The following is a 27,442-nucleotide window of genomic DNA, read 5'->3' on the forward strand; positions in this document are numbered from 1 at the left end:
TTATATAACCCATGCTCTATATAACTACGTTATCTGAGTGTGGTGTGTTTATACACACACACACTTATATATTAACCAAAGTATACAGTGTTGTAGATATTTACAGCTGATTTTACCAATTAGATTTGTACAGAATATTAAGTATTCAGAGAATTATCTTATAACTGTGAAATCGAAATCAAAATGAAAGTGAAATTCGATGACGGGCACGAGCACCATACAAGCGTAATCATTGACAGAGTGGCTAACTGGCTTCCGTACTAGTGGCACATAAAAGGCACCATTCGAGTGTGATCGTTACCAGCTTCGCCTTACTGGAACTTGTGTCCCGTGCTAGTAGGGTGCTAAGAGCACCATCTGAGCATGATCATTGCCAGAGCGGCTAACTGGCTTCCATGCCGGTGGCATGTAGGAGGCACTATTCGAGCGGGATCAGTACCAGCATCGCTTTACTGGCACCTGTACCGTTGGCATGTGTAAAAAAAAAAAAATTTGAGCGAAGTTGTTGCCAGTACCTCCTGACTGGCCCCCGGGCTGGTGGCACATAAAAGCACCCACTACTCTCTCGGAGTGGTTGGCGTTAGGAAGGGCATCCAGCTGTAGGAACTTCGCCAGATCAAGACTGGAGCCTGGTGCAGCCATCTGGTTCGCCAGCCCACAGTCAAACCATCCAACCCATGGAGAGCAGATGTTAAACGATGATGATGATAATTTTGAGGATGTGTGTGTCATAGTTGACTGGCATGGAAAAAATGATGACTAATTTCCATAAATGGAAGTGATGAAGTGTTACATCTAGCTTGTGGGTGCTGTGTAAAAGATGAAACAAAGTCACAGGTGGTAATTGAAGAGGATTCATCAAGTTATATTCCTTGCTCTGGAAAAACCTGAGTAATGGTTGCCAGCAAAATCCCAACTCCAATTTTACTGACAACAACCATTCAGGTTTCTTGGGGACAAAGAACATAACTTTGATATATCCAATTGTTTCATTGTCTTCTGTGACTTCATTTCATCTTTTTCACAGCATTCACTAGATATGAGCTTCAGTAACGGAGAACAGCCACTATTTTTTCCATGATAGCCAACTCTCATGAGTGCAGTTATTTGATTATTTACTATCCTGTCCAAAACCAATTGGTAAAATTGACAACAAGGGAGCTATAATAATGTATGTTTTGATGAATATACCAACTCTATTGACAAATATATGAATGCCTATTTTTCTGACTTATGGATTCTTAGATGATTAAACACACACACATACTTTTATTTATTTATGTATGTATGTATGTATGTGTGTATGTGCGTATGTGTGTAAGTGAGTGTGTATGTATGTGTGTGTGTATGTGTGTATGTATGTGTGTGTATGTGTTGTATGTATGTATGTGTGTATGTATGTGTATATGTATGTATGTATGTGTGTGTGTGTATGTATGTATGTGTGTATGTATGTATGTGTGTATGTATGTATGTATGTATGTATGTGTGTGTGTATGTATTTGTGTGTGTGTGTGTGTGTGTGTGTATGTATGTATGTATTTGTGTGTGTGTGTATACATAGCTTGTTTGTGGTCAGTAATAAAGTTTTCCTTTTAGAATGTATTAATATTCTTGTAACGCGTGTATTTAAGTGCTATAGCATCTTAAGTTAAAATTCTCAAGCATTATTTTCTAGTTCTAAGCAAGCTCTTCATTAACCTTGTAGAGACTTAGAGACTCCTTTCTTTATTTTGGACTGTATTAATATTCATGTAATATATATTCATCTAAGAGTTGTATTTGTTCTAAGTAAAAATTTTCAAGAAGTTTTTGTTTTTTTATCTTCTTGACCCTGTATGTTTGAGGAGTTGGGGAAATAATGTTTCATTTGAGCAGTTATATTAATATTTGTATATCTGAATATGTGTAAGAGCAGTTTACCTGCAGGCAAACATTTCCACAAAAAATTCTTTTCAGATGAGAAATGGACAGATAAAGTGATTAAGGTACTTACTGTATGATAGAATACAAAACAAAGTCACAGGTGGTAATTAAGTTTAAATTAGTCTTGGAAAGCATAACTGTAACAATTATCTCTGCTTATGCCCTTGAATCAGGACTCCTAGATGAACAAAAGGACTGTTTTTATAATGCCCTTTCACAGACTCCCTTGATGACAAATGACAATGTCCTTATCTTTGTGGCTGGTGATGTCAACAAACATGACCAAATGATCTGCAACACTAATTTTAAGACATCACCTAATTACCTATAAATCTGGTGGACACACAAGCCAGAATGACTACATTCTGAAAGCAAGATAGCATCTCAAGCCTTGTGCTTGTTGTAGAATGGAATATTCTTTTCAATAAAAATAGATAAATTATAATTAAAAGGAAAAAATGTATGGTTTTCTATATTTTTCCAATTCAGATAAAGGATAATTTGTAGTTGTCACAAGAGAATCATTGTGATATTGATCACCTCCTTGTTGCTCTGATCAGTCATTTTAGCCAATTTATAAATAGACAAATTCATTCTATTTATGATTATTGCATTGAAATAATAATATATCAGAGTCTAATAACATGGTAATTAATAGGTGAATTCTTAAATTCATTGGATATATTTTTATTGAACTTAAACACTACTTCATCATAAAACTATATATATATATATATATATATATATATATACACACACACACACACACTAGAAGAAATACCCGGCATTGCCCAGGTTAAAGAGAATAATAAAATTTAAAACGGCTGTCTAGATTATGCAGGTCTCAACTGCTAGTAGCTGAGACACCAACTTTCTACATTACTAATTCCCCAACCCATCCCAGCATGGAACATAGACGTTAAGTGAAGTGTTAACAGAAAGTTTTCAACTCATATATGTATTACATGGAAAAATGCAAGCATGAAAAGTCATATTCTTAAGATTATAAACCTGGAAAAGTACAGGACAAGTTATTACACCTGTAAAAGTATAGGAGAAACTATTACTTCTAGTAAAGTAAAGAATAAGAAATTTTTTACTTAAAATAATGCAGCAAAGAATGCCAGTTCTTCTAATTTATCACTCTTTACAGTTCTCATCTTTTAAATTTATAGTACAAAACTGTTCTGCTAATTTGTAAGTTTGTCTAATTAGTCACTTTTTCCTGTATTTAAGGTAGTAAATTAGCCAAATTCTACTTAAATAAGTATAATGTTATTTGTAAACTATAATAAAATAAGTTTTAATATTCAAATTTTAATTTTAGCTGCAATATTTTAAGTAAAATGTTTCTTATTCTTTACTAGAAGTAATAGCTTGTCCTACACTTTTACAGGTGTAATAACTTATCCTGTACTTTTCCAGGTTTATAATCTTAAGAATAGGACTTTTCATGCTTGCATTTTTCCATGTAATCCATGATTTTTCCAGGCATTGCTGTTATAAGATAATAATAATATGTCAATTAATAATTCAAGATTTCCATGTAAGTGATGATAATATTTCAATTATTTTCATGTTTAATTTAAATATATGTTGTGATTGAATTATTTGATATTACACAACCACACCAAATTAATGGCAGGGATTTTTACCATTTTGTTGGTTGCACCATGGCTCACCTAAAGTTACAAACTACAAGATCTAAAATCCATCAGTTACCAGGCTCACCTTAAGTAACCTAATTCTGCAATATCAGGAGGTCACAGGAATTCATTCAACAAAAAAAAAAAAATTTCCAATGATTCCGGAATTGGGGAGAAACTCCCCTACCTCATTTTTTCTTAACTAAAATAAGGGATTTGCAGCATATTAGGCGGTCAGGGTTCTTGATTCCACATAAAAAATCAATTTTTTTTCTTTTTTCTTAATGAAAATCGTGTGGGTGTTAATATAGAAATTGACCATAATGTTGTTGTTATTTAGCCTCATATAAACCCTGATACTGCAAACGTATCACCAAAGACATTCTAGCCTTCAGCAAAAAATCTTTGTAGGGATAATCTAGGGCATTACATACAATGGGCGTGTGATTTAGGTAGGGGGATACTTTGGCTACTATTTTTAGCATGTTGAGCGACCAGGTAGAGGCTCTTTCATTGGTTCGATTGCATAATGAGATTTTTTTACACCTATATGTAATATGTACATATATCATCGGCAGAAGTTAGAGAGTAGGTCAAAAGCTGAGAGTTTCGTGTATTGGCACTTATCAAACACAAATTTGTCCATTGTCACTCTATAACTTCTAATGAAATAACTTCTAAAATACAAAATTTTGTCAAAATTTTGTCAAAAATGTTAAGAGTAAACCCTGTTCTATGTGACACATTCTACCAGTATCGGAAGTTTGAAAGTGTTTAGTTAAAAAAAATTAATCAAATAATCTGTACGTTGAATTGAATAGATCCGAAATGGATGAAAGGCAAAGCTGACCCGGCGGAATTCAAACTCAGAATGTAAAGACAGACGAAATACTGCTTCTAAAATACAAAATTTCGTCAAAAACTTTAAGAATAAACCCTGTTCTATGTGACATATTCTACCAGTATCGGAAGTTTAAAAGTGTTAAGTTAAAAAAAATTTAATAATCTGTATGGTGAAATTTGAACTCAAAAACGTAAAGACAGACAAAATACTATTAAGTATTTCGTCCGGCATGCTAACATTTCTGCCAGCTCACTGCCTTAGAAAGTAAACATTCATTTTAGAAATATATTCTTTATTCTTATTGCTTAAGCGTTACTCCCTTACTTCCTTACATGAAATTTTGTAACATTTTTGCCTCATAACTATTTTTCTACTAATATTTGTTCAATGTGACTAGTGATTCTGAATTCCTCATGCATATTTCTATTATTTAAGCCTAAGAAAGGTATACCTTTAATTTAAAATTTAAAAAATTATGCAAACAATGAAAAATAACTGGGTAATGGAAATTATATTTCTTAATACAAGGGGCAGAAAGTAAATAAGAAATTTTTATGGAAAATACAGAATTATACGGGTTGAAGCGAAATTTGTCAGTGAACCAAAGAGCCAGTGTCGAAGGAATCAGAAAAAAGCTGTTAACAAGAGAAAAACACAAAACCATTGCAAAAGTAAATAAGAAATTTTTAGAGAAATTAACAAAGTGTACAGATTTAAGTGAAATTTTTGAAGTTACTTCTGTCAGTAAATCATGAACTTACTTTTATCAGTAATTCCATCAATAACAAAAATCCCAAAACATTACAAAAGTAAATAAGAAATTTGTAGGCAAATTTAATGAAGTGTATGGATTGAAGTGAAATTTATGAAATTACTTCTGTCAATAAATTATGTATGAAATTACTTTTATCAGTAATTGTGAACTTCTTTCTGTCAGTAATTTGTTGTTATTGTTTGTAAATAGCAATTGAAAACTTACAGTGAAAACAATAGCGTCTGAAAAATGAAAGTGTAAACAACAGAGACGAAAGTGAGATTTAGAAAGAGGGGGAGAGAAAGAGAGAGCTAGCTAGTTAGACAAATAAGATAGAAATAGATAGATAGATAAGATACAGACTGATAGATATAGAGATAGATAGAGAGATATAGAGAAATGGAGAGACATAGAAAGAAAGATATAGACATCACTGATGCTAGAAAACTGGAAGTAGATATTTCAAAAAAATTTCAATGACGTGAATCTAATATTAAAAAGCAATATCTTATATTTTTTTATGACCAATGGATGTAAGGGAGACAAACAATTTCTGAAAGTTACTTTGCAAAGAGTATATCTATAATATAGATTATAGGCGTAGGAGTGGCTGTGTGGTAAGTAGCTTGCTTACCAACCACATGGTTCCAGGTTCAGTCCCACTGCGTGGCACCTTGGGCAAGTGTCCTCTACTATAGTCTCAAGCCGACCAGAGCCTTGTGGGTGGATTTGGTAGATGGAAACTGAAAGAAGCCCGTCGTATGTATATGTATGTGTGTATATATGCTTGTGTGTCTGTGTTTGTCCTACCCAAAATCGCTTGACATCTGATGCTGGTGTGTTTATGTCCCCGTAACTTAGCGGTTTGGCAAAAGAGACTGATAGAATAAGTACTAGGCTTACAAAGAATAAGTCCTGGGGTCGATTTGCTGGATTAAAGGCGGTGCTCCAGCATGGCCACAGTCACATGACTGAAACAAGTAAAAGAGTAGTTGCCATATTCCCTTCCATATCAGCTAACTCTGATGAGTGTAAGGATATATAATCAGATGGTTACGTAACATTCCATTGTATTCCTAGCATGAAACCGATTGGTAAGATGAGCTGTGATGGATATACAATACTGTACATTTCAGATTGTATATATATATATGTGTGTGTGTGTGTGTGTGTGTGTGTGTATATATGCATACATATATATATATATATATATATATATATATATCTGTCTCACTTTCTCTCTATATACTTACATACATATATATATATATATATATACACACATACATATATACATACATACAATCTGTGAGTGGAACAATAAAAATATGCAAAACTTTTCTCAAGTTCCAAATGTGAATTTGTCTGTGTTAACTACATCCCAAAGATGGAGCTTTGCATCTTTGTTGGAAACCAGCTCCCTCCTCAGTGGAAGAATTATAATAATTAAAAAATATAAGTGATATACATATAAGCAATCACTGATGCGGAATTCTGAAGTCCCTTTACCTGCGTCAAGGACATAGCTGTCTATCTTGTGCTGGTGTCATGAAACATGTGCCCAGTACATTCTGTAAAGTGCCAAATTATGAGAATTCTTTAGTCTTCTTGAGGATATGACACCTCTTTAGTAATGGTGTCATAAAAAAATCACACATTACACTCTGTAAAATGGTTGGTGCTAGGAAAGCCATTTGGCTATAAAAATCAAACCATAAATGAAACACAAACAGGATGCAATCACCCAGCCTGTTTAGGTGAGTAATAGCCTTCCGTATGTGCTGACTCTAAGCACGGTGACTCATCCAACCTATAGTAGCATGGAAAGCAGATTTAAAATGACCTCCCCCCCCACACACACACATACATACATACACATTTATCTGTGTATAACACTTGACAACAACATGTTTTCCTATTTTCCAAAATCAATATTTTAGTGTGCTATAAAAGTTTTGAAATATGAATCTTCTTCTCTTTAACTGCTTCTGCTGTATTTAATACTTGTAGCATTAAATATTGTTAATATTTAATAAAAACTGTAATCTCTAAGAAGCAACAGAAGTAACTCCACATGGAAATTGTTTAAGACATGCTGGACTGTGCATCCACAACTCAAGACTTCATTTGTCTTGGAGACAAATTTTGCCAACACTCTCTACATGCACAAATCCTCCATTTAAATGGAATGCACTGATTCTGTGCCTATTCCCACTTCATGAGAAATTTCCTGGATTGTTACTGATATGTCCTGCATTATGATGACATATCTTTGTCATCTGTAACCCTGCTTGCTGAGTCTGTCCACTATTTATCAGTAGTGGAACAGCCCACTTCTCACTTGGGAGTGTCCACCACAACACCTCCCCACTTTGAAATTTTTTTTCATATTCTGTTTCTTTTGCTTACCAACCACATGGTTCCGGGTTCAGTCCCACTGCGTGGCACCTTGGGCAAGTGTTTTCTACTATAACCTCGGGCCGACCAAAGCCTTGTGAGTGGATTTGGTAGACAGAGACTGAAAGAAGCCTGTCGTATATATGTATATGTATATATATATATATATATATATATATATATATGTGTGTGTGTGTGTGTCTGTGTTTGTCCCCCCCCCCAACATCACTTGATAACAGATGCTGGTGTGTTTATGTCCCTGTAACTTAGCGGTTTGGCAAAAGAGCCCGATAGAATAAGTACTAGGCTTATAAAGAATAAGTCCTGGAGTCAATTTGCTCGACTAAGGGTGGTGCTCCAGCATGGCCACAGTCAAATGACTGAAACAAGTAAAAGAGAGTAAAGAGAGTACAACAGAATTATTTATTTTCTTCAGAATGCCGCAGGTAGTACCAGTCTACATTGTTTACCAGTAGTGCTACTAACACATAGCAACCTGACTTAAATCCTTCACACGAGTTTATTATTATTATTTCTTCTTCCACACAGAATTATTTTCTCTTCAGAATGCTTTAGGTAGTACCAGTCTACATTGTTTACCAGTAGCACTACTAACACATAGTGACCTGACTAAAATCCTTTGAATGAAATTTTATCATTTTTCACTGTGTATAGATCAGTTCTGTGTTAGAGTTTCAGTTTTACCAGACATTTTTTTCTTTGGAATCTTTGTTCAATAGAATTTATATATTTTTCACTGTGTATAGTTCTTCCATTTCGACACTCCTTGGAGCATTCATAACCTTGTTACTACTGTTATAACGACACCATCATCTGAGTGAGTGGCCCATACAGTGTACCTTGCTGACTGACCCTGCTTGCTGTCTCTGTCCACTATTTATCAGTAGTGAAACAGCCCTTTCTCACTTGGGGGTGTCCACCACAACAGTTACATGACAATCTACCATGACTATTCACTGAACCTTTTCAATTGGCTCATTGTTTCAGGTTGTGGATGGCCAGCCTGAACATGCCTCACTCTCTATTGAGGTGTGGTAATATTGAAGCACAGGCTTGAAAGCCTGCTGAATCTTCCGGATGGTTTGAACTTGAGTATCACCTAGCTTTTAGCAAAACTTGATGCACTATCTCTGCTCAATGTGTTCCATGAAAAGGAAAATCTGACAAGCACACACTACATGTCTGTACTCTAGGCATAACAGTCAAGAACTGATGCAGCCTACCTGCATGAAAGTTTTCATGCATGTGCAGGAAGGGTGGCATTACCTTCCACCCAATGGATTTTGCCCATGCAGCATTAGTTTTGGTAGGGAAAAGAGTTGGATACATACACCTCATATGTATGTACGTACACACACAGACACAAATATGTACTACTTATGTTTTTTCTTTGTTATTTAATCTTAAGGGTAGGTGAAATATTTTCAATACATCATTTCTGTGATCCTCTCACCTGAGTCTAAATCCAAGAGGGCATTGGTTCTTTTTCTTGTGTTGCATGTGAGCTGTCATGTTATTTTGTGCATGTGTGTGGTATGTATGTGAGCACAGCTCTTCACAGTCCATTTCTAATTTCTTAATTTCTTTCTCCTTCTGTTGCAGTATCTTCAAGATCTTTATCTCTTTGTTGATCTAGCTAGGATCTTAAGCATTCTATATATTGTTGAATTACAACATTTTATTTATTATTTATTTATCAATTTTTAAATTTCAATCTATATGTTCATTATGCCATCATTTTGTTGAAGTATGTAGACTTAAGCTTAAGTCATTCACATATGAATGAGTGTTTTTGATAGATAAAAGGCTCAACCACAGGTCTTGAACTTGCAATTTAAATAATATCAGAACAGCTGAAATGTCACCATCACGTTTATGATGATGAAGTTTAGAAAGTAATCATATTGATAATGCTGATGATAATGATGATATGATAATGAATACCATTATGTTGATGATGATGATGATGATGATGATACTGACATTGATATAAAATTTATTTCAGAAATTACTTACTATCATACATGAGGCCAGTCATTTTAGTCCGTGTAATGTTATCATATCGCTGAACTTCAAAACCCAGAGCTTGGAACCGTTCTTCAAGACGTTCAGCGTCGATATCCGTACCTTCTCTTGCATGTTGACCAGTTGATTCATCAAAGTGTTTATTGTTAATGATTATGAAAATTCCTCGCCTTTTATTGTTGAAGTTGTATTCCAAAGGATCTGATGGGGCCCCTGGTCTCAGTGACTTTTTATCTCCACTGTAAAATATAATTAATAACCAATAAATCATTTTTTAGTTAAACATGAAGTAGCTCATAACACATTAAAAATAATAATTATTATTATTATTACCATTGATTTTAACATTGGCATAAGGCCACAGTCAATTAAATCAACTGCCTTATTTAATAGCTACTTATTTTATCATTTCTGAAAGAATAATAGGCTGAATAAATCTGGGAGGGATTTGAACTCAGAATATACTGGGATGCAACAAAATACCAAAAGGCATTTAGCCAAACACAGTTAGTTCTATTAACTATGACTTGATCTACCTTGGTGTTCCACCAATTCAACCAGCTACTATTTTTAATGATTTCTAGTAGAGACACAAACCACATATGTTCCACAAAGTTCAATATATTGATGGAGGGAAGGAACTTAAACACACACATGATGATAATGATGATGACGACACACATAGATATGAACGTATTTGTACGATTTAGTACAGATATGTGTGTATGGTGAGCCACTTAAATGGTGATGTCTCTCTTTCAACCCAAGTGGGAGTTACAAAGTCTAACTGTAGGCTTTTTGGGGGTGGGGGCCTGAGGGTTTCTGGATCTGGGGGATATGGTAATTCATTATAAGTATCTCAAGATATTTATGACAATGATTAAACAGTTTGCAGTAAGACCATATATGTTTCCATATAATGTTTTTTTTTTGTTCTGGCTCACTATCAAAATATACATCCTAACTCCTGGCATAATTTTCTTCTTAAGAGAGACTAAGCTACTGTTTTCATTTGTTATAAAATCAAGAGTCTATTAGATTTGCTGATTAATTTTCAATATCAAACCTTTTGGAAATAACTATTCATGGCAATTACTTATTTAAAAACGAGAATGAATTCCATATATACTGTCACTTAGACTAAGGCAATAAATTGTAAACTGGTCAAGTCATTAAAGTATTGGATAGAAAAAAGTATTGTATATGCTTTGGCTCTTTACACTTTAAGTTCAAATTCAGTTAAGGTCAAGTTTGCTTTACAATTTTTGAAGTTAATAAATAATTCATGAGAGTAAGGTAATAGAGTTGGATAAAATATCTTGCAATTTCCATTCTGAAGGCAATGCCTTCAATAGCATTAGTGGTCCCTTGCTTTTACTTTGGGCAACACCAGTGACATAGAGAGGGGAAACTTGCATGTATTGGTAACTGCTAGTTTTCCATACAAAACGTGTCCAAACCTGCATACCGAAAACAAACTAACCAGGGTAGAGTAATGATAAAAATAAAAAAACACATAGGGTCCCTTACCACTGAGTCAAGCAAGGAAATTATCCTCAGATTTGGAGAAAGTGCCTGACCCACAGGTTTGGTGGTGTTACTCTGGTCTAAAGATTAAATCTACATCTGAACAACATGAATTGTGTAAATGAGAGTCTTCTACACAATTCCTATGAACCTAATTTCACCCTCAAGTATTTTGTTGGCCAGAGGCTATGATAGAAGACACTTGTACAAGATGTTGAGCAGTGGGATTGGACCTGGAACCATGTAGTTGTGAAGTAGACGTTTTTTACAATAAAAAGCAACACAACCGATATTGTTTCCAGTGTAATGTTTTTGCTATGTTTTTTTTCTTTGCTGCTTTCCATTCTTGTATAGATGGCTGGTTTATTTACACCAAAAGTCATTTATGCAGCTTTCTACCACAAGTGGTGCATGGACTGGTGGTTAAAGTATGGAACTTATGATTACAAGATCATGGTTTTGATTCCTAGGCCAAGTGGTGCCTTCTGTTCTTCAGCAAAATAATTCATTTAAAATTGCTCCTGTCGACTCAGCTATAAATGAATAGCCCTACAACAGACTGACATCCTGTTCAGGAGAATATTGTGGTCTCAGTCACTTAAATTCCATGGAAACAATGTAACTGGCCCTATGAGGCATAGTACTTGAAACAGTACTTGTTTACTTTCTATCACATTCAACTGTTAAATAAAAATAGATCATCTTTCTTTTTGTCTGGTTAGGCAAACTGCAGTTAGTAGTTCTGAGTCTTGCTCCTGAGCCAAACAGAATTGCTATTGCAAGATATTAACTAACCATTTGTGGTCAGTTGTCCATGGCTGTAACCTTCCAGCCATTGTAACTCCCCTACATTAATAGGAAAACATTATGAATAATAAAAAAAAAAAGTAATGTAAGTCAACAGGAAAGCAACAATCATTATTTCCACAATCTTAGAAATTTATAAGATGTAAGATATATTAATAAAGAAGCTTTTTTGCAGATATTTAAACCTGTTAGTACAGCAGTCAAAGTGTCAATAAAAAACTGTTTGCTATAATTGCTGGAACCAATTATTCCAAACCAAAAGCAATAGAAAATATTTCTAACATTTATGGTAAAGCAACAAGTAGAAAACAAATGCAATGATCATTTTTCAAAGACATCCAATTTTCTGACATTAAAACCAGATGCCACTTAAATTACAGAATAAATAATGACACCCCAGAATACCTTCTAATATGATTAATTTCAGTTATTAAAAACAAAAAAAATCAATGTTTCAGAGATTCTTTTTCACATTTATTGTAATGAAATAGAAATATGAAATAGCTATTTGTAGAGAAAGAAAAATAAATAAAGAACAGATTGAAAGCTGAAGGTAACAGAAACTATCTACTATTTCAAGGGATCTGCCAAGTACAGAATTTTGGTTAAATACTTCTCCAGCAGTTGCCTTACTAGAGATCATGCATCAGTAGTAATTCTCCTTAGTACAAAATCAAGCTGCATCTTATCTAAGACAACTCACTTCCTAATTAGTAGAGCTATAACCCTTTCTGTAACTTTTTTGATCCAGCAATTTGACACCTCTGTAAAAACTAAGGCAATTTCTTTACTATTGTGTGACAACCCTGTATCACAGGGTGTCGTAAATTACCATTACAATTTGAAAATTAAAAAAAAAAGTGGGGAATAACTCAGCAAAGTTTACTGGAAAAGGAAAGCAAACAAATAAAGTTTTATTAGAAACATCAGAACATTTCCATGTGGGCTCCATTGGTTGTATGTAACTTGCTGAGATATTCTTATTTTTCTATTTTCTGAATTTTACAAATTAAGGTAAATTTATGAATACTTTGTATATACTGTGTCCAGTACAACCATTGTTTACAATAAAAGTAGTAGTAAACCGCCCTGTAGTACCTATCTGCAGCTAGATACATGAAACTAAACAAAGTTTGATCTATGAGGTTGTTTATCCTCAATTTCTGTAATTGATGTCTGTCAGAAATGATGAATAGGAAGAGAATTCCAGGATGCTGCAGGTAACTTTGAATAAAAGAACAAGAACTGGAGAATGAGACTTGGCACAAGTGATGAGTTGAAGACATAGTGATAGTAGTCTGTTCCAGGTTAAAAGAACATAAATTTTGTCATACCAATAGAGGAAACATAGGAATGATGGTACTGTTTTTAAAAGTGTTTGTAGTTCTATCAATTGCACGATTCCAGATATGCAAGAAGTACTCTGAAGTAGGTTATACATGTACTCTGTAGAGGTTCAGCAACTATTCAGAATTAAAACAATTTCTGGCGTCGAAAGAAAGATCCCAATTTTTGAAAATTTGTTTTGATTGTGTTATAAATAAATAAGATATATTTGTTTTTGAAATCTTATTTGAAAGAACACAGGATAAAGATATATCATTAAAACTCTTGCGAATGGTGATGATAATGATGACATCAATAAAGGAATGTTTATTGTTATAATACTGATTTGCTAATAATATTTACTCACTATTTTAACACAAAATATTCATGTTCTACAGCTTATACTATAAAATCTTGATTCTCACAGTTAACACTATATAGTCTCAGTTCCCACAGGGAACACAGTATAATTTTAATTCTTGCAGTTAACATAATATAATCTTAATTCCCACACTATATAATGTTAAAAAATTCCCATATAATCATGATTCCTATAGTCAACACTGTATAATTTCAATTCCCTCACAACACTATATAGTCTCAAATCCCATGAGTAACACTGTATAATCTTAATTCTTAACAATTCCTGTACTTAATGTTACACAACCTCAATTCTCACAGTTAACTTAATACCTAGTTAACACCATATAATTCTAACTCAACTCATACAGTTAACATTTTCTGAAGCAACAAGGTCCATTATCCATCTAAAGAAAGTCTCTAGAATTTGCAAGAAGAGTCTTGTGCCAAAGAAATGTAAGGGAAAGTTACAAATAGAACCAAATAATGAGGAAAAAGATGAGTAAAATGAGAGGATATTTGATGACAGTCATATGTTGATGGCCACATGTTAAAAGGTAACAAGTTGATACTATTTTTCTGTTCTTGCAATCTATCATTTCTGCTCATTCAGCCTCATTTTTTACCTTTTTGAGTTACTGATCTCTTTTGGTTAATTATAATGACCATTGGATCACAGTAAGTTATTGCTACTTACTTTATCAGTCCAGGAGGAATAACATGTAAATTTGTCTCAGGTTTAAAACTCAAGAGAGGCAAAACTAAATACTGGTAGACCTTTAGTACCACCTGCTGCTGTTTCTGACAACTGAGTAACTTTTATGCATAAAAGGAACGACTAAGATGAATACAAACCCCCTCTATGTTATTACTATTTATTTAGGAAAGACAAAGTTGGATGTGGTGCAGCTTGAACTCAAAATATAAAGCAGTATCTTAAATAGTGCAGGGCATTTTGTCTAATTCTCCAACCACTCTGCTAATCCTCCAACCTTTTATACTTCTCAGAAAAATTAATCTAAACATTGTAATGACATTAAAATAATCTAACATCTTAAAAAAGTCTTTAAATTATTGCATTGATTATATATATACACACACATACATATATATATATAATCTGTACTATAATGGAGAAAGCTGCTTATTAACTAGGTATGTAACAATTACTAAAAGTACTAAAAGAAAGCAATTATCAAAGGGTTGACTGTCTGGAAATATTTTTATAAATTCATGTTCTAAGAAATTAACTATAATTTCAATTTCTCAAGTTTATAGAATTTTGTAAACTCCAATTTTTTGCATATTTAAATATTCATTGCCTTCACTGCGTCCAATTCTTCCTAAATTTAAATATTTGCTGCATTTACTGTGGAGTATTCCATTTTTATTTGCAAAGTCTCACTTTCTCTTTTAATGTTTTCATTTCAAGTTTTAATTCACTATTTGGAAAACTGACAGTTTATTCTATTAATGTATACATAATGTAAAAACATTATTTATTGAATGAAAATTTTTTAAAATACCCATATAATTTTTGTAAAAAAAATTTAGAAGTGATTTTGTTGTTATGGCTATTTGGAACACTATAAGCCTTACAATAATAACAATCCGGACCAAGTTTGGCCATTTTCCCTTTCCATTCTTACATGTATCGACGTTTTTTCAATATTTTTCTCCCATTAAGCACATTTTATTAAATGATGATGGCAAAGTAACACACGTGTAGGCCATTGGTAGAAAGAAAACAACAAAATAAATTGCAATCTAAATTTTTACCCCCACCGTTGCTTTGAAACTGTGACCTGTACACTGACAAAACTTCATGCTGCATCACTTAGTGAATTTTTGTAAGTGAACAGATCACTGTTTCAAAGTGGCAAAAATATTTTGCCATAAATTAAATTTAAATGTTGAAGTGAAACTAACAGAGGGCAGAGAGTGGAGTTGCAAAAAACTCATAATTTCTCAAATTTTTATTTTTATAGCATATAAATGTATCTATGGGGAAAAAATATTAATAAACATCAATACATGCGAGAGTGATAAAGAAATGAGGAGGGTTGTCCTTAGAAATGCTAGACACAATAGCCAAATTGCCCTTAAATCACTCACTTTCCCTCTGAATATATTAACAATCTTTTCTTTTTTACTGAAAATGCTCTTACCATGGTTTTGAAGTACAAAAAAAAAATTGGCCAAAACAGGTCTGAAGTGGAATGATGAGGGAGGGGTGGGGTTATAAAAAAAAAGTTTACAAAACTATTTTTAATACAAAGATGCCCCCCACCAATCCCATCATTTTGAAGGCTGTGGTTTAAAAAAAATGGGGAAAATCCCTGAAAAAATTTTCCCCACAAATTTCTTTAAAATCATAATCTATGCTGTTTGAAAGGGATTTGTATAAATTTTCATTAAGAAATACTCATCTTCCTGAAAGTTATGAGAGAAAAAGTCAGATCATGTGAATTTTCTAAAACTCTTCTCTCCACCCCCTCAGAAAAATTCTTTCCAATAAATCTTTATATACTCTGAAGTCAAACATCTAAGCGGTATTTGTAGAAAATTTTGTTAAAAAGTATCCATTTTTCTGGATATTATGAGGCAACAAATTCAGGGGCATATATATATGTAGTAATACCCTTTTATTTATACGATTTTTTCATTTCATGTTTACTTCATTCATTGTTTGCAATGTTATCTCTCTCCACTCTCTCTCTCTCACACACACACTGCAAAAGCTGAATTGTAATCTCTATGTTGCTTTGAGGAGAAGGTAAAACTTGCCAAATTGCTTCTCCTTCAGTAACTGATCTACTGTGATGTTTGTTTAAAAGAGAGACAAAAGAAACTGATAAAATAATGAAAGCAATATTTACTAAGCAAGTGAGCACTATTATACAAAGAAATAATTAGACATAAAATATAAAAATTATTAGAATTAGGGATCAAATGCGAAAATATTATTAAGGGGCTAGCAGAAAACTGCCCAGATGTCAGTGCAATCATTTAAAGACATTTTTATACATACACACACACATATAAATATATATATACACACATACATACACATTTACAAATTACAATAAAAATTGAATGATAGAATGGTATTTCTAAAGAAGGAAACAGTAATGGAAAGAAAACAGAAATTTCGCATCATTTAAATCAACAATGCCTTAAAGAAACTGTTATTCCAGTGTCAATTGAGTAATGATTAACCTACTTAAGATCATTAAGAGATCATTGTCATATTTTTCATAAATTTGCAACATTACTTTTCCTGTAATACATAATTTTATAATTAAATCATAAAAATATTTAAGTAAATAAATGGCATAATCTTTTTTGTAATTAAACTTTATTGAGTGCAACAGCTTTATCTCATCTAACTAAAATGCTTTTGGGTAAAATAAAGAAACTTCAAATTTTTACTTTGATACATGAACGAGTTCCCTATAACTGGTAAATTTCAAGATATCAAATAATTCCTCCAACAGAAATATTAATAAACAGCAAATGTGAATTTAAGGCTGTCATTATATTCTAGAAAATGAAAGCAGAATTTATTCCATTTTACCTGCTCATATTTTTGTGTTACTTATATCTGAACAAATGAAAAATCTAAATAATAGTTAAATGTAGAACAATGGAGTGAATTAGAATTGAAATCTATACCAATTAATGGAATGCCTTTTCTCTATATGAGTTTTCAATTGGCAAATTACAACTGGCTCCAACTAATGTCTTTTTGTAATTGTTCTGTATATTTCTTCTTATTTTATCTCCTAAAAATTATTTTCTTAAAACATATTCTCTTCCTCTTTAGTAGCTAGAGATATTTATGAATCATGGTCAACCATTAACAATTCCATTATCACTGATATTATCTGTCCAATTTGAGATATTAATGCAGAAATCAAGCTGAAACAGTGTGTTGTTGATTTCTTTATTGTAAAATATTAAACATTGGAACCATTCTGTTCTATTTCAAGCTGTCTACACTGTTTTATTATTAATAGTTGAAATCACTTCTAACTGAAACAATGCAACATAACATTTTAATTCCAGTTTCATACAAGAAATAATTGCATCACACTTCACTAATTTTGTAAAATGAACCTACTTTAAAAGCTCTTTAAAACAGCTGTCACATTTGTGGATTTGTATTTATTCAAATTGATGTCTGATATTAGAATATCCCCATCATTATTTGAACATTTATTTTTCTGTGTTGGTGTGGGTTGGTCAGCTTTGCAGTAGAGCATATCACGAATTTGTGGCCTCATTTTGAGTTTTTGCTATTAAAAATTGTGAGAACCAATACACTTGGTCCGAAACCACCTGCTTTCAGGGTGGTTTCCAAGTAGCAATGGTCAACCCCATCTAACGCTTTTGATTGATCCAAATTGATCAGAACACCCCTGAAACCAGCTTTGGCCCCTGCCCTCTCTGTGATCATCATCATCACCATTTAACATCCGCTTTCCATGCTGGCATGGGTTGGATGGTTTGACTGAGGACTGGTGAACCAGAGGCTGCACCAGGCTCAATCTGATCTGGCAAAGTTTCTACAGCTGGATGCCCTTCCTAATGCCAACCACTCTGAGAGTGTAGAGGGTGCTTTTTATGTGCCACTGGCACGACGGCCAGTCAAGCAGTTCTGGCAATGACTATGCTCATGCTCAAAAGGCGCTTTTACATGCTACCTGCATAGGAGCCAGTCCGGCAGCATTGGCAACGACCATGCTCGAACGTTGTTTTTCACATGCTACCAGCACTCATGCTGATAAGGCGATGCTGGCTACGATCATGCTCAAATGGTGCTTTTCATGTGTCACTGGTATGGGAGCCAATCTGTAGCCCTGGCAACGGTCACGTTCAGATGTGCTTTAAATGTTCCACTGGCACGAGTGCCAATCAGGTGGTACTATCATCGGCCATGTCAGCGATTTTGGTTTGTTTACACTTGCCCCAATAGGTCTTCACAAGCAAAGTTCATGGTCCAATGAATGAGGGGTACTCATAAGTGGGCCAGTTACACCCTATGTTCAGATGTGCTTTTAATGTTCCACTGGCATGAGTGCTAATCAGGCGGTACTGTCGGTGACCATGTCAGCAATTTTGATTTTGATTTCACTTGCCTCAACAGGTCTTCACAAGCAAGGGTTATTGTCCAATGAATGAGGGGTATTCATAAATGGGCTGGTTACACCCACTAGCATAGGCCATGGGCTATGGTCTCACTTGGCTTGTTGGGTCTTCTCAAATACAGCATATCTCCAAAAGTTCCTGGTCACTAGTCATTACCTCAGTAAGGCCCTCAGCTGCTAGGGTGTGACACTTTTTTACACAGCTGTCCTCATTCATTCGCAACACATGACCATACCAGCGCAGTCATCTCTCTTGAACACCACATCTGATGCTTCTTAAATCCAACATTTCTCTCAGGGCGCTTATACTCTGTCGTGTATGCACACTGACATTACACATCCAGCGGAGCATACTGGCTTCATTCCTTGTAAGCTTACGCATGTCCTCAGCAGTTACGGCTCATGTTTCACTGCCATGTAGCATGGCAGTTCGCACACATGCAGTCTACCTTTTACTCTGAGTGAGAGGCCCTTTGTCACCAGCAGAGGAAGGAGCTCTCTGAACTTTGCCCAGGCTATTCTTATTCTAGCAGCTATACTTTTAGAGCATCCACTCCTGGTACTGACTTGGTCCCCTAAGTAACGGAAGCTATCAACTACTTCTAGTTTTTCTCCTTGGAATTTAATAGAAGCTGTTCTCTGCACATTTTCTGTATTTATAGCACCTGAGCATTTGCCACATACAAAAACTATCTTCCTAGTTAACCTCCCTTTGATATTGCTGCACCTCTTATGTGTCCATAGCTTACACTGGGTACATCTTATGGAGTTTCTACCTATGCCTTTTCTACAGATCGAGCAGAGTCATCTACCTGTAGGGATTTGTGGTTTGTCTGCCTTCCTACTTATTAACACTTTGGTTTTGCTAGGTTGACTCTAAGGCCCTTGAATTCTAATCCTTGTTTCCACACCAGAAACTTTTCCTCTAGTTCTGATAGTGACTTGGCAATTAGAGCAAGGTCATCAGCATAGAGGAGCTCCAAGGGGCACCCAGTCTCGAATTCCTCTGTTATTGCCTGGAGGACTATGAAATATCACATAAAGTGGAGGTTGTCATGGATAGACCTACTCAGGTTTGCACTTCCCTGACCAAGCTACTGATGACAAGTGCCAGACTTTTTGCAAACACCTTTGTATGAATATTTGTGCTTTTGCCTTCTTTCTGCATCAGTTTGCTGTTGCTCTTGTGAATGACTGTGAAGTTGATGAGGCGTTTGGGTTCTCTACTAAGTTGTACAAGTTTTTCTTGTGATTGTTGTTTCTCTTTGTGTATTTGTTTCTGTTTTGGTGCTTTTTGTAGTTGTGTTTCAATGAGTGTGCATTGTTTTTGTTATTGAGATTTGGTTGAGTGTGTCGGTATTTTTGTTAGTGTAGCTGATGGATTAGGTGAATTTTCCTGGCCCTGTCTCTTCACTTTCAGCTTAGGATGGCCTTGTCTTCTATTTTACTTCTTTTTCCCAACAGAAAATAGAAGGATGGCCTTCAGCAGGTTTTCTAGATAACTTTAACACTACAGTGAGAAACATTGGTCAGGATGGGGATGATGTCTAAGAAATACATATAAATTACCTAACTTTATATATATGTATATATGCTTTTTCATTTCATTAAATTTTAAAATCTTTTGCCTTTTAAAATTTTATTTTATTCAGCTATTTATTTTTTATAATTTTATAATTTTTATTGGTGTTATTATTGTCGTTGTTGTTGTTATTATTGCTGGCAGAATTGTTAGCACACTCAGTGAAATGTTTAGTGGTATTTTGTCTGTCTTCACATTCTGAGTTCAAACTCCTCCAAGGTGGACTTAGCCTTTCATTATTTTGGGGTTGATAAATTAAGTACCAGTGAAACACTGGGGTCGATGTAATTGACTGGCCCCCTCCTACAAAATTTCAGGCCTTGTGCATATAGTAAAAAGGACTATTATTATTATTGCTTAAAATGACCTTTTATTTTGTAAAATTCCTTTAGTTCTTTTAATTTTTAGTTTAATGTTAATTTTATAAATGAGTTTAATTTGAAATTACATCCAGCCACCACTGTTATTTGACTTTAAATAACTCAATTTGATTTTATCTTATTTCAACCTCACATCTCTCAATCTATCAGTATTTTATATGCTAGCTAGCCTAAGTTTTCTAAACCTTTCCACCATAATATGATTACTACTGATATGTCATTCATTTTCTAATACAATTCCCCTGCTATGCAAGAGAGTACTAATGACTGTAAATGGTCATGTCAAAATTTAACACAACATTTGGAGACCATCTATCCTAAAAGCAATGCAAATATGTTCACGTGTGTTGACCTGATTATATAATGTTTTATGAATGACCTTTTCCCAAATTTCGGCCATCCTATCCCTCATCTTCAATTGAGTGAACCTTCCTCTATTCTTTGTATTTCTTCCTCTCTTTCCTTTTTTCTATTCACTTAAATACTTCCCTTCCAAATCGTAATTTGCTTTCCCTTTCTTCTTTATCTCTATTTCACTTGCCTCTTTCTTTCTCTTTCCCTCCCTCCCCTATTCTTTCATTGTTCTGCTTTGTAATAAGCAGAAATGGCTCTGACAAAAGTAGCATTAACTTTTTAGGTCGTTCAATTTTTCTCAACTTATCGATAGACCAGTTGAATAAACCTCTCAGTAATGTACCTATAATGACTACTGGAAACAGCTGTAAGCCAAATTTACTCTAATAAAGGCAAAATATATAACGACCTTTATTTATACCTTGTCACACATACATACATATATATGGTCTACTAAATCCACTCACAAAAGTTTGATCAGCTTGAGGCTATAGTAGCTGCCACTTGCCCAAGGTGCTGCACAGTGGGATTGAACCCGAGACCACATGGTTGGAAAGCAAGCTCTTTAACTACACAGCCATGCTTGTGCCTAATATGAAATAAAAGTGGAACCTACTTTCAACCAAATAAATTTAGGCAGACAAAAATATGTGCTTTGTTCATTGCCTAGGGATACAATACTTAGCTGTGTTATGAAGATTTGATATTGTAACTAAAGTAAGTAGTTGAGCAGCTTCCTTGTAAGGCATTGTTCTTAAAGAGATGGTTCTTTACTATAGTTAGGTGATCTCAGCTCAGTCAAAAGTAATGACAGAGTTGATGTAGATTGTAATGTTTGCAAAAATTAGATGAAATTCTTTCAATTCAATGGAAATTTAACAATGATGTAACCAAGTGCTTTCAATCTTAATAGAAACTAAAATATGAGAAATCAAAATAATTTGACTGTAAAGAGAAGAATGCATTTTTATGTTCATATAAAAGAATGATTACTAAATAGTCACGCCTTCATCCACTTCAGTCTACAATATTCCAATATTCTCACACACACACACATTCTCTGTACTTTGTACAATTCTGTACCATTCTTTACATAAGCCCACTCTATACCCTCTCCTCTTCCACATTAATCAACCTAGTTGTGTTACTCTGGATACTTAAAACCATCAACCCTTCTTCCCAGAGGAACTCTTCTCACTTACATATTCCTTGAAGTTATCAGCTTACTAGAGCTTAAACTGATCCATATTAACCTACATAATCTCAGATTTGTATAGGTGATATTTTATCATTCAGTTAATGATTTCAAGAAATTACAGGCATTCTTCCTCTGCACACACATAAATAACCATTTTCAGACTAATATGACAACATATGGCAACACACAACTTGTGAGGCTAACAAGTTTTTTTGTTTCTTTTTAAATACATGGCCTTGGGTTCAGTCCAACTGTGTGCCCCCTTGGACAAATATCTTTTGCTTCAACTTTGGGTTGACGGAAGCTTTGTAAGTAGAATTTGATAGTTAGAAACTGTATGGAAGTCCTTTGGAAAGACTTACTGATTTTGAGTGGTAGACTTAATTTGTTCAACCCAAAACCTTGTCTTTGGGTGCTTTTACAGGAACCATTCTGTTGCAAGTATTGAAGCCAAGTCTTCAGTTTGAGAGTAATTTATGACAGTCATGGGATTTGACCTTTCTCCTTTGATACAAAAACATTGTTAATTTATGAAGAGAAACTGAGTAGAAGTAGCAGTAGTTTTGAAATATTCTGAAGAGAGAAAGAGAGAGAGAGTGTGTGTGTGTGTGTATTGTTGATTCGTTGCTCTGGATACTACAATAGTTATTTTCTCCAATGCTGAGAGAGAGAGAGAGAGGGGGGGAGTGGAATTAATCTGTCAGAAGAATAAAGACATCTGTATTAACTGTATTAACATTAAAACACACATGAAGAAATAAGAGGTTTGGGAAAACTTAGTAATAACTGTGATGAGAAAAAGAACTGCAAAACAGATAAAAACGGTAAAATTTCTTGGTGTGTATAGAGAATAATGGCCAGACAACTTTTACAGCAGACAATGAGATGTATGCAAATATTTACTTGTTTTTTTTTTGTTTTTGTTTTTCTAGGATAAAGAAATAATGCCTTCCTTCTCTAAATATTTTAGAAGCATTTTAAATACTATTTTTTTATAATGCATTTCAATAGAGTATGTCTAATAAGTATAGCTTTGTTTACAATAATGTTTACATGATTTTCAGGTTTTAGCATTATTTTATGACATGATAGCCACTTGAGTCAATGCTAAATCTAAGCAGTTGTCAAACAATCAGTTATTTCATTTTTTTTTTATTTTTCTTCTGTTTTGTAATATTCAGTCAAGATCTTAATTGTTGTTGATGCTTGTTTAGCCTTGAATCAGCTGACAGAGTAGACACGTGACCAAAGGTATTCAAACTGAAACTATCTTGTCTAGTTTTGTTTAACTCTTTAACATTTAAACCAGACATATATTCTACTTGTTCTATATCAAAATTGGCCAAATCTGGCTTCTCACATCTACCAGATAATGTTATTCGAAACAAAAAATTGCATCATTAAAATCTTAAAATTACGATATAATGCATGTTTAATTCAAAACAATGTGAATAAATAAGAATTACAACCCATGCTAGCATGGAAAGCGGACGTTAAACGATGATGATGATGATGATGATTTGACAGAATAGTCTGCTAAAAGGCTAAGAAGTAGGTAGAGATACAATATCTAATGTATCTTTGCTCTTTCACTGAAGGCTTGGTATGCCCTTTACTCACTAACTTAGACAAAACATCAACTTTCTTCTCATTCTAAATTTGGTGATGCAAGCCAAAGAAGGGACTGGGGCATTCATGTGGTTAATTGATATTCCAAAAACAGCTACAAAATCTTTTCAGATCACATCCTATTCTATAAAAATACTAAGAAGGGAGGATATTTGGAAAATGTAGCTGTACATAAAAAGATGTGATGACCATAACTGGAATACTTTTGACCATAAGCCAGTTTGATCAAGACTGGCATAGAGCAATACAACACTGGTAGTATTTGGTCAATGTAATTCTAACTTTACTATAACAAATCTAGATTTTGAATTTAACAATAGAACTTCATAAATACAGTTATTGTCTTTGTAGTGATTAATTCAGTATCATGTCTGATTAACTCCTTACAATGGCAGAACAGCATCATTAAGAATGGTGGACAAATAAATTACACTGAATAGATCAGACTAATCTCTAAACTTAATACAACACAATACATTAAGGTGGTGAGTAGTATTGTTATTTTGACTCTTTGGAAAGCAAAGCATAATGTAAAATAATGAAAGGATTTCTGATGGAAAGAAGTTATTGATTATAAATTACTGTAATATTCAAAGTATCTGCATGTTTTAATTGAGAAAATCGAAGAAAAATAGAGGTGATAAGAACATCTGTATATTCTTTGTTGAATATCAAAGAATTCTTATAAAATGTTGTCTTCCCATAAAAGCAAGGAAAAGACGTAAAGTTTTTTTACAGTGGAAAAGGTCAGATAACTGTGACTAGGACTGAATAAGCAATACTAATTGCAAGAAGTTTCTCTTTGTTATCTGTTTTATATTTATTGATCTCAAGAGAAAGATTGCTTCCAATGTTTAATGGTTTGTCGCTGAAAGAATGCCATAATATGCAAATTGTTGAGTTAGAAATGGAACCAACCATATACGCCTACCAGCCTGCCTGCCTATGATATATATATTTTTTAATATTTAGCAGAAAGCAACATAGTGACTCAAGGGCTGAGAGTTTTGAGTGTTGGCTCTTATCAAAGTTTGATGATAATAAAACTATACATATACTTATATTTTGAGCTCTATTTTCCTTGTTTGTATCACCACGCGCGTGCGTGCATGTGTGAGAGTGAGTGAAAGAGAGAGGACACATGATCTAGTGGTTAGGGTGTTGCACTCACAATCATGAGGTCATGGTTTCAGGTCCTAGGTGCATTGTGTTCTTGAGCAAAACACTTCATTTCATGTTGCTCTGTGATCACTTTGACACCTGACATGTGGTACACCAAGCACTTGTTCTGGCAATGTTGATCTGATGGAGAGGGTGAGCTAATGTACAACATATACATTTTGATCACTATAAATAAAATCATTTGTGCGGAGAGTCCATCATTATCATCAACTTATATATGTATAGATACATATATATACACACACATAGGTGGGTTTTTTCTAATTTTTTATATATATATATATTATATTGTATGAAATTTGATTTAGTATTTCTAAATTGAATTTTTTCCCTGTAAGTTTGGATTTATATTCCGTCAAATAATTATTATATATATATATAAATCTGTTAATTCATCTGAAATGATAAATTATAGGACGTAACATGAATGTAGAGTATGCTTTAATACATTATGTATAACTGAAAGGCTCCAATTTCAAGTACTCAGAGTTACTCATCTCCTATCATCAGCTGGTAAACAGAGCCTGGTTTTCTTTTGAAATATTCACTGTTTGAATATTTTTTGAAATGTGAAATGGAAGTTTGAAGACAATGCTTACCCTTATGTTCTTTGTGAACAATATATTTGCCAAAATGGCTACTTCAAGCTCACATTTTAATTTTATTTGTGGATCTCGTGGTAATATGTTGCATGCAAGAACCATATAAACTTCAATAAAGCTGTAGCACATCTTCTATCAGTGATTGTAATAACAGTTTTTGAATATGGGTTCTATTAACCCAATACATGTTTTAAGTTCATCGTTGCCATTTCATTCAACCTTAGTGCTGTAACAGTTTGAACAAAAGAAAAGCTGGAGTGGTTTTAGCAGTTAATGATTGGAGATGAATAAACTCTGAGTACTGGGAACTGGAGCCTTCCAGTCATCATATATATATATATATATATATATATATATATATATATACATATTGTTTTATCTTTTATATTTTACATGTTTCAGTCATTGAACTGTGGCCTTGTTGGGTATTGCTTTGAAGAGCTTAATCAACCCCAGTACTTATTTTTAAGTCTAGTACATATTGTCAGTCCCTTTGACTGAATTGTGAAGTTCTGGGGATGTAAACAAACCAACACTGCTTGTCAGTCAGTAGTAGGAGGACAAGGCAAACACAGACAAACATATACATTATATATTATTCCATGGGCTTCCTCACAATTTTCATCCATCAGATTCACTCATAAGAGATTGATTTGCCACAGCTATAGTAGCAGACACTTGACCAAGGTTCTGCACAGTAGGATTGAACCCCAAACCAACAGGAAACTCCTTGCATAGCAGTGCTACTGAGGGACACTGATAGTTTGAGATAAACTTTACAGGCACAGAAGTGCCATTAGACAGTATAACCCAAGTTGCATGAACTACAACAAAACTGTAGTGCACATACCTGTGCAGTTTTGGAGCATTGCTGACTTGTGAAGTTATGTCAAACAGCTGTTATCACATGAAGGACAAATCAAACTATTGCCTGACTGCCGATATTAAACAGAGCAGGGCAAGTAGTGTTCCTCTGTTCAATAGCTATGGTGAAAGAAGTAGTGTAGGATAATGATGAAAGGATTGAGGTCAGATATTTTCCACTCTGGTCAAGCCATCATCGATTTTTTTTTTTAAAGTTAAACTTGGAAAGGTAAGTGAAGGCGGAGAAGGAAGTGCTCTCTCCCAGTGAATTTGTCAAAGAGTGGGTGACTGTGGCAAAAATAGTTAGGGTGAATGGACCTATTCTAAGCTTGTGCCTGTAGACTACCAAGGGCAAGAGCCTGTGCTCTTGGTGGTCAGGGGAATCCTGGATCTGTGGGGTTCATTGACTGGTCCTAGTTGGAGGTTCTCTTATATCAGGAGGACTGCATCATAGATGTGTTCACATACTTTACACACTATGAACACGTTTATCTCATTTCCCCTTCCTCTCCCTTTCTTTCCCCTTGTCTTTTATATAAATCCATGAACAAACTGTAAACTGTCCTTTTAGTGTCTCCCATCTGAATTCCCTGCAGTAAATAAAAGAAATTTTCATTGTTATTGCTTTTTGTTGTTATTATCATCAGTATTTGGATAAAGGTTTTGTATTTGCATTTTTGAGATGGTAGCTTGAATTAAAAACATACACACACACACAGTCATCATCGTCATCATGTACTGTATGCCTGCAGCCCATTGATGACAGACTTGTTGTCTGATGGTCCTTGTAAAGAGGCTTATAACATTCTCTTATACACCTGCATTTCAAAAACATTATGTTCTCTTCAAATTTGTTGAAAGTCTAATT

The 27,442-nt window shown here is 34.1% G+C and overlaps 1 protein-coding gene across 3 annotated transcripts in view; it reads right to left on the reverse strand.

Moving 5' to 3' along the window:
- The window catches only part of LOC115213902 (caspase-3), a 296,363-nt gene that overhangs the window by 47,585 nt on the left and 221,336 nt on the right, over positions 1–27,442 (reverse strand). For all 3 annotated transcript variants that reach the window (XM_029782878.2, XM_029782879.2, XM_029782881.2), the window contains one exon: positions 9,605–9,852. In XM_029782878.2, coding sequence (XP_029638738.1) covers positions 9,605–9,852 — 248 coding nt within the window. The remainder of the gene's footprint in view (positions 1–9,604; positions 9,853–27,442) is intronic.

This window comes from Octopus sinensis, linkage group LG7 (assembly GCF_006345805.1).
Source record: "Octopus sinensis linkage group LG7, ASM634580v1, whole genome shotgun sequence".
NCBI classification, from domain to species: domain Eukaryota; kingdom Metazoa; phylum Mollusca; class Cephalopoda; order Octopoda; family Octopodidae; genus Octopus; species Octopus sinensis.